We start from the raw sequence: 9,531 nt of genomic DNA on the forward strand, positions 1-9,531 counted from the left end.
CGGGGCAGAAATTGAGGAATGTCTGACCAGTTATTTCCTGTTTGTGTGACCGCTGACATGTTTGATGTTCCTGTCAGGGAGAGTGAGACGAGGACCGACCCAGATATCACTCAGTTGTTTCATCAAGCAGTGTTTTTTATGGGATTCTGGCAGGATTGACTATCAGTGATTCTTCCACTGCACATATGACAGCAAGGACAGAACTAAAAATAACCTGGAGGTTAAGAGATGAGTGCTAGACTATTTATTACTTCCCTTTTCTGTTACTCATTCCTTCCTCTTCTTCTCCCCTCCTCAGTGAGAATGAACTTCCATCCTACGACTCCGTGGAGGAGAGGGTGAGTTACTTCATTACTCCCCGTTACTTCTCTTTAACTTTAACCTGTGCTTTTAACCAAACAGTCCCAGGAGCTAAACTTTGCAACTATATCAGGAAATGAAAACTGTGAAGATTAGATCAATTAGGTGTTCCAGCATTAGTTCAATGTTTTATTCTAAGGATTCAATGTAATTATAACTTAAAAAATAGTTCTCGTAACTATTCACATTATTTAAAATGAGCAGGCTGTGAGAATCTCTGAATTCTTCTCGACGCAGGCTTGTTTTTATTTTTTATCAGGTATTTCTTTGTCTGTTTCAGCTGCTCAAAGAGGATTTTTAACATATCTAGTTGTCTGTTTGATTTTCTTTTACAACCTGTGATATTACCCTTCATGCAGGTGTGTTGGCACGTCAAATGTAGCATTCACGTACCAAGTGGGAGCTTTTACACTGTTCAAAGCTCGTACATACTACTGCAGTACTCAGGGTTTGGGGAAAAAGACCTCAATATAATCATATTAATTTATTTATTATGTATTTCTTACCCCCTTTCTAAAATGAAACTAGTTACTTAATGTAATAAATAAAAACACTAAAACAAACAAAAGTGATCTGAAACCCTCTCATAATCCCAAAGCTGCACACAGCCTGTTTCTGAATTTGTGATTGCACACGACAGATCATTCTTAATGTTCATAAAATGTGGAAAAGCTGATCAAGAGAAGCCCAAATCTGCAGAAGGCATTCATCAGAGCATCTTGACGGCTTCGAACATACTCGCAAGTCGCTCCTCTTTAACTGTCAAGCCGTTCCGACGGCGATTCCCATCGGACGTGAACGCCGCCACAGGAAAAAACTTGCCAAGAGGGGAAGTTGCTAATGTGTCACTTCTCGTTTCCACGCAGCAAAAACACATGGAGGTGGAGAGGACCACCAAATGGCTGAAGATGATGAAGAGCTGGGACAAGTACAAGAACAGTGAGAAGGTGATCTTCTGTTTTCCTGTTTGCCTCCACATCTCATCCTCCTCTCTCTACCCTTTCATACTCACCTCTATCTGTCCTTCACCACTGGGAAGAAAATAGTCACTTTTAACAAAAGTGAGTGTCGGTAGGCTCACCGCTAAGTCGATGCTGTGATTTGTGTAGTCATATTGTTACACAGGTCCCGTACAAATATCACGATAACGTGTTATGTCCATGTGAATGTTTACTTTTAATTCAGTCACAGTTTATTGCAGTATTTCGTTGTAAAATACTTTTCTCAATGGGATGAAGAGGAGTTTAACTTGCTAACATGTGACTTTGGGGAGGTATCATTCACATATCGATATCGCAGAACTAAATTGTGACAAAGTACTCTTTTGGCCGGAGATATCTGTGTTGAGGCCCCTCGCTGTGCCAGTATGTCCTTTACAAGGTACAAGGCTGCTTAACAAAACGAAATTTGTAGTTCATTCGTGCTACACACACACCGTATAATTAAGTGTAGGCCCATATTAAAATATGGTAACATACGTGTGTAAAACAAACACTCAAGTTTGTTAGTTTTCAATTACTGAATACTCTGGAGAGTATTTTAAAAGTAATACTTTCAGAAGTTAGTTAAAGCGGCATTATTCATCTTTTTGGCCACTTGGGGGCAGCAGAACAACATAAAACTAACGATTATTTTCATTATGAATGAATCTCCTGATTATTTTCTTAACTTCAATGAAAATAAATAAATTATTATATTAATCGCCCGACCCTAACATACCGGTCTTATAAAGTTCATATCGGTCTGCTGCTGCCCTCTGCTGCAGCCGTCCTGCCAGCAGCTCTCTCTCAGTCCACCTCCCACAAGGACCATTAGAGGAGGGCATGTATCAGTTGTGCTGCCTTCATTAGTGCCTTTCTAGGGTCCAGGTTGTGTTGTAGTGCTGCCTGGAGCGCTTCCCCATGTCCTTCATTTGTATGTTAGCTTTCAGCAGGGATTTAGCGTGTGTGGGTATGTAGTGTGCCGGGGCTTTGAAATGTGAAATACACTCGTGGCTGGCACAGAGAGCACAGTGAGGTTCATTCTTTGGCATTGCCTCCACTGTGTTTCAAAGCGAATAACAGCCAAGGACACTGAGGAGCGTTTGGACCTTCCCTCCATCACATCACTCCCCCATCTCCTCCTCCTCCCCTCTTCTTCTGCTTCTTTCTTCTTTAAAGCTTCAGGGATGTTTCTTTTCCTCTTTTTGTCAGTCAGCTCAGCGAGGAAACGGGTCACGCTTGAACCGTCTCTTATTTTGTTTCCTCGCTTGCCAGCTGCTGAGAACATTTAGCCTGCAGTAGGAAAGAACAAGAGAGCTGAGCAGACGTAAAGCAGCCTAAGCCCCCCCCCCCCTACTTGCACCACACACGATGGTTGTATTGTTTAGCATAACAGCAGTAATATCCATCCGAAACCTTGAACGAGGTGGACCCTGCGAGTGAGAATAAAGCTGCGTCCCAGTGCCATTCTTCATAATAATAACTGCCAGGCCGCACCAGAAAGTGGGACAGCAAAAGTAATTGTGTTCTTGTGCCCTCTGGAAGCTTGGTGAGGCTGTTCACTGGCTGCTGTTTGTTGTGACTAGTTTCATTTGCGGTCACATTGATATGAAGAAGAAAGCTGTCTGACTGGTGTCGCTTCTTATTCAACACAGCCGGGTTGTAGGAAGTTTGTTTGTTTCATTTCCAGTTTTGGTTTTTAATTTCAAGTTGGTGGCTTTAGTTAAGACAAGTCTTGGTCAGTTCACGCTGTCTACTATACATTTCTCAAAGTTAGGAGGGCACGTCCACATTTTAAAGGAGGTCATGTGACTTGACAATAGCACGTCTATCAGATTAAAAGGACAGAACAAAGTTTGGCGCTTCCTGTCTTACAGCTAGTTCTACTAACAAGTTAATCACTAAACCTGCAGATTTTTACTTTTAAACAATTCAGGTTTGCTTCAGGTTTGTCCCAAGTCAGAGTTTTCTAAGCCATGCTAGAGGAGCTTGTTTGTTTGGAACTTGTAGCAGAAAACAACACCTTTTGGATATTTGAGAACAAACTCCAGCTGAAAATCTGCTCCTTTTTAAAAATAAATCTGGTAGCTTTTTATTAAAATCTATAAAAAACAATGAGCTGTATTGCTTGTACACTGTAAATGCAAAGAAATACTAGACCTGCACGGATTCACGGAAATGTAAATGCTGCCACACATGTCTTAGTGCACACACAAACACACACACTGGAAGGATGATTAGTCTAACAGATGCTCTCATTGACTCGCTCATCAGAGCCTAATTACAAGGCTGTTGCACTAGAAACTAGTGAGTCCCAAGTGTGGTGATAGAGGTTGATGGAGTGTAGGCTTTGGATACTCCACACACACTCACACAACCACGTGTAATTAATTCTGATATGACACACACAACACTGTGCAAAGAGGAAAACACACCAACCACATACACATACATCATGTACAGTCTTCATAAGTCTAAATCAGCTCTCTGACTGTTTTTCACTTGAATTTCAGGCAAAATCAAACGTTGGATCTTTGTTGTACAAATGTTACAGGAACATTTTAATAATATACCTTCCAGTTATACAGACGAGGGGGCGTATTTACCGTCAGTAGTCATCCTGAATATATAGTCTCCTCTTCAATGGCCAAGAGCAAATTTTATTTAAAAGCTGAGAGAGCTCTTAAGCTAAGACTCCTAAGATGGGCGATATGTTTTATTAATGATCTTAATCAGTTCATCCACAGTGATTGGCACAGGTTAGTCCCTGGTCTGTGTCTGTGAATGTCCCTGAACAGTTCGGCCACTGAATGATCTGTGAGTGTGAGAGAGGGGCGTGAGTTTGAGCTGCGAAGACATTAAAACTCTCGTCTCGCTTGTACTTCATAAAAACAATTCAATCATGTGTTTTGTTTCAGGTTTTGGATAACTGGTAGCTAAGGCTAGCTAAACTACTAAGTGCAGAAGTTCTTCTTCACCACCTTCTGCTGAACTGGAGGAGGGCAGACGCAGCTGAGAAAACAAATACCGGTTGCACTCAGATTTGTGATCTGACCCACAGAGACGCATATTTAGGAAGTGAAAGTGTCTTAAATCTAATCTGAATTTTATCCGGATACGAGACACTTGAAATAACACGTGTAAATTGCTCCTTGGCGACTTAGGAGTCCCCCGGGTGCGTAGGAGGTAGTTTAATCGCTGAAATGCCTTGTGATTTACTCTCAGGCCAAAACCTGGGGAATCCTAACGATACCCCTGACACGCCTGTAATTTTAAGTCCACATGTTAGGAGCTACTTTTAGCCTTGTTTTGTGAACACAGCCCCCAAATAGAAGGACTGACCCTTTGGTTCGTGTCCCCTGTCAGTCACCTGTGCAGCACATTTACAGTCACAACAGCTCCCATACCTGCTGTATAAGTGTTCCAGCTGGCTGGGTTTTAATAGCTGCAGACGGAGAATTCACTGCTCCGATTAGCTTTGCTGTTCCAGCAGTTTGGGTTTTAAGACTTAATCTTCCTCGCCCGGAGTCCGACTGATTTTCCATCTCTTTGTGGACACTGAATTACTTTGGACTGTTCTGCATGCATAGCAATCTGTCTACCTCCCTCTCTCTGCCCACAATCTCTCCTGGAGCTCATCCAGCCAGATGGCCGCGGTTCACCTTCCAAAGCCCTTTGCCTTTGCACGGGGAGAGCGCCGAGTACATTGATGCATACACAGTTTGTATCTTTGACACGCTGAGAGCAGCTTGGTTGATGGGTTTCTCTATTCTGAATAACTTTTTGCTCTGATTGCATCTCTGAGGTCTGGAGCAACAACCTTTGAGCAGATAAAAATGTGCGTTTTTCACTTCGCTCGTTTTACTGTTACAGGCATGGAGTTCTGTTTTTATTTCACTGTCTTTTTATTCATTCAAACTTGTGAGCACACACTTGTTTTCTATTAATAAAGTTATTAGTAAACACAGATAACAACCAGTATCCGTGCAGTCATAGTCTATGGATCAAATGATATAAAACCAAGAATATAAGTTTTTTAGAAGGTCATAAATCCGCACCTTTGTATGGACAAGTTGAGATAATATACAAAATGATAAATGGAACTTAGTAAATTTCTTCCAAATACACCATGACAGCAACAATAATTGAATCCTGATATGCACAAAAAACAACCAAATACTTTATATTAAACAAAAAACAACTTAATGTACTTTTCATGTTTCAAGATATAAACATTACTTCTTTTTTTTTAACAGAATATCCAAAGAAATTCTTCAGTATGAATAATGTAAAACAATTGGTAATAATTAAATTGTGTGTGTATATATATATATATATATATATATATGTGTATATATATATATATATATATAAAGAACTTTTCAAACTATCTGTAATCAAACTTGGTGGTCTGTGATTTAAAGATCTTTCCCAGCAGGGTTCAGTTGTTACTGGGGTTTGCAAGATTTTACAACTGGGCTGGCTGCAACTAATGATTATTCTCTTCAATTATTTTTTTCCATAATTAATCCATCAATTATTGAGTCTGTCTCGAGTATTTTTCACTGCATGCTGATGTTTTACAGAGGTGACATATTCAAATTCCTTGTTTTGTCGGAAGAATAGTCCAGATCCCAAAGATATTTACTGGACAATGATAGAAAAACTGAGCAAAGCAAATTTATAACATTATGTAATGGCAAAACAGCCTCATTAGGGGACACACACGCTACTGGCATTGTTTTTAGGGGTTAAAGCGGGATCACCCACTGCAGGTGAGGCTTTTAGAAGCTAAAGAATATATTAAAAATGAACAGAAAAGGTATTTTTATGTCGTGTCTTTTATAGAATATTGCTGTTGTCAGGAACACTTTATCACCAGTATTTGATATTTAATGAAAGGCCTATTGTTTTGTCAGACTAAAACCTTTATAAAAACCTCTCCTCTGGTCTAAATGTGGAGGGTGTATCTGAGGCGAGTGAAGCTGTTCCCCTTTGAAGGCCTTTCTAACAATGACCTCCCCGCTGTTTGTTTGCCTCTAGCTGGTCAGGAGGATCTATAAGGGAATTCCCCTGCAGCTCCGAGGGGAGGTGTGGTGTCTGCTGCTCGACGTTCCCAAAATAAAGGAGGAGAAGAAAGACTTCTACGAGGTATGGATGTCTTGGCTAAAACACACCCTCTGCCTGCCGGCACTTAACACTCTCCCACACCAGTTTATAAAACGAGTGCTGCCCGGCAGCCTTCATTACTGCACAAGCCTCATAAAGATTCATAAGCAAGTCAGCACACACCTTGGCTTTATTTGATTTCACTGAGCTCCAGAATTATTGTGGGCAAGATGTGGGTTTGGAGGCTTAATTGTGTTTGTGTGAAGCTGCACCGCTTGTTTCTGCACACTGTTAAAGAACCTTTGCTCCGCACTGAGACAAACTTTGGATGTCATCAGAACATTTAGGCGGAGTTTTGCATGCCTGCCGAGAATTGCATGCACCTCCAAATACTGCTTTTTTGAACTTTTAGAGTCGTTAATATTTTATTACACTTTGTAGAAGTAGCATTGAGATTCAGTTAAAAGATGTGGTGATTAACGCCTTTGATCAGTGAGCACAGCAAAGTGTCTGAAAAGGACCTTAAGAGGTGGATGCAGAATTCGGCAGAACAGATGTTGTAGGCTACCTGCCGAGATTTGCTTCCACCCCTTTTCCTCAGCATAAATGAGCGTTACCCGCCGCGAGGTGCGTGCAATTCTTGGCAGGCAGAATTCGGCACAACACCGGCAGGATCAGTGTGTCGCTGACTGGAAGTGTTGTAGTTTAGGGCAAATGCGTTAAAACGAGCAAACAAAGGGGAAAACAGAAAGCGAGGAAGAGAAACGTTCTGTCTGGTGAGCAGGGGAGCTCTGTCAATAATAATCCATTATATTTAATCTGGTTGATGCCAAATCTGACAGATTAAACATCAAATATGACGACCCAGCCAACAAAACTGTTACAGTACACATCATTTCAAACATTTTAGCACCAAATGAACATAAGCATAAGGGAACATGTAAGATTCATGAATATGTAGGTCGCAACATTTTAATTTAAAAGTGGATCCTCCTTTAACCTGTTGAGATAAATGCTGCGGATTTTACATGTATTTTAAACTGTAAAGGCTATACTGTTCAGCAATGTTGAACTGAATCTAAACTGAATAAACTCAAGGTAAAAAAAACATGCTGTTGAATTGCTGAACTATTTTTAGTTTCAGCCCTACAAAGCTAGTTTAAAGTAGTTGGTCACCAAGCAGAGATGCAAATATTCTGAACTTTTGTCAAACATGAGATGCGGTACTGCTCGTTATTCTTTATTATAAACAATCTTTGTAGATTGTAGATAGTTAATCGATTGTTATTAGATGTTTTTCAGACTTTTCTGTTTAAATGTTCAGTGTTTTCCTCTCGTAGTCTTCTCTGTCACTCTGTTCTTACTCCTTCTGTCTTTGTTTTCTGGTTCATCTACAGAAACTAAAGGCCAGAGCCAGAGGAGTCTCCCCAGATATCCGCCAGATTGACTTGGATGTGAACCGCACCTACAGGGACCACATCATGTTCATGCATCGCTACGATGTCAAGTGGGTCTCTCCAGAATACACTGCTGCTTTAACAGCCACGCTTTACTTTCCTTTAGCAATAACAACGCTCAACAGAAACTGCTTCTTGTTGTTCAACCTCTCTGACCTGGTACTTAATCTTAGATTACAGAAAAACATCATGTTTTTTCAAAACTATAGATCCACCAACAGCCAGTGGAAACTTTTTAAAAGCTAGACCTCTAAATGTATGCTGTGACTTCCCTGAAACAAAGCATTCAGGGCCTCTCTGGCGTAAACGCAGAGGGAAAACGAAACCAGCGGAAGTGCAAATGAACTATAAAAATACTGAACATTCCCTACATGGAGACAGATTTACTCCCGTAGAAATACATTCGCAACACTTGTGTGTGCCCTAAAGCTACACGTTTGTACAGAATTGTAAGCTAATCCAGCACAATATACACCCTGAGACAGAAGGAGTGTTTGGAACAATGTAATACGTTTTATGGACTACATTAACACAGCCCTGGTTAAACTGTAATATAGCTAAAATGTTATTACCTTCATAGGAAGTGAAGCAGTTCCCTTGTGGACTAAATAGCAGAACTCAGCTGTTAGTATACACGTTAGTTTACATAGCAGACTGTAGGTAACATAGGATTGGTGAAAATCTTGTCATAGGTGAGGGATTAATGACACCTTGAAATTTGTGATGCAGCAATTTAATTGGCTCAAGGGTTTAAAAACACTCACACGTGTCAGATACTGTAAGTCCACTGTGTCTTCACACTGTTTTACCATCGTATTGATCATGTTTTGTATGTCACACATGCAAAACACGATCAAAACAGAAGAAGAAAACACATTTATTTACGTATATAGCACATTTTCTAGCTGATTTTAGGGTTTCAATTTCTCAGGACCTCCGGGAGCTAAACGAGATGGTGTTGCTAGGCAAGATTAATCACATGACAACAATTAATTTCTTTCAGGGCACAAACACCACAGGAGTTGGCACCTAGCAGCAAAAACAGTGGCAAAGCATATGCAGTACTAAAATAATGTAGATAGCTGCAAGAAATGTATTTTCACACTTTATTTAACAGGCATTTTTGTCGTTTAATTAGTTACAGAAAGTATAAATAATCAAAAGAAGGTGGTGAATGTGCCCTAACTGATTCTTAACATCTCAAGCCCGAAAGCTTTCCCAGTATGGAAGTGAGAGGGCTCATGTCCCCTTTTTCTGTTTGTTTGGACTTCTGCTTTGTCACGTAAATCTGACAAACAGTTTCTGATGAATTGTAAACCTGAGAATCAGCAACCAGCCGTAGCTCTGGTATTTACACCACATTTCAACATCGCTGTAATGAGTTTTTAATGCTGCTACTCTGAAATTAAGAAACACAAATCAGTCTTGTGTGGAAGTTAGAAGCTGTTAAAATACAGAACTAAAACTCTGATGATCCTGGCTCTGAACTCTGGATTATTTGCAGGCGTTTGTGGTAATTGTGGTTTATGTCCTCAGGCAGCAGGCTCTCTTCCACGTCCTCACAGCCTACTCCATGTACAACACGGTGAGTCATTCGACCTCTCAGTCTGCAGAATGCTGCAAAG

At 40.5% G+C, this 9,531-nt stretch overlaps 1 protein-coding gene across 1 annotated transcript in view; it reads left to right on the top strand.

Annotated features, from left to right (window-relative positions):
• The window catches only part of usp6nl (USP6 N-terminal like), an 86,550-nt gene that overhangs the window by 65,386 nt on the left and 11,633 nt on the right, over positions 1-9,531 (top strand). Inside the window, exons 4-8 of the mRNA XM_046072696.1 lie at positions 299-338; positions 1,227-1,307; positions 6,384-6,491; positions 7,847-7,956; positions 9,443-9,491. Of these exons, the coding sequence (XP_045928652.1) occupies positions 299-338; positions 1,227-1,307; positions 6,384-6,491; positions 7,847-7,956; positions 9,443-9,491 (388 nt within the window). The remainder of the gene's footprint in view (positions 1-298; positions 339-1,226; positions 1,308-6,383; positions 6,492-7,846; positions 7,957-9,442; positions 9,492-9,531) is intronic.

This window comes from Micropterus dolomieu, linkage group LG16 (genome assembly GCF_021292245.1).
Source record: "Micropterus dolomieu isolate WLL.071019.BEF.003 ecotype Adirondacks linkage group LG16, ASM2129224v1, whole genome shotgun sequence".
NCBI classification, from domain to species: Eukaryota; Metazoa; Chordata; class Actinopteri; order Centrarchiformes; family Centrarchidae; genus Micropterus; species Micropterus dolomieu.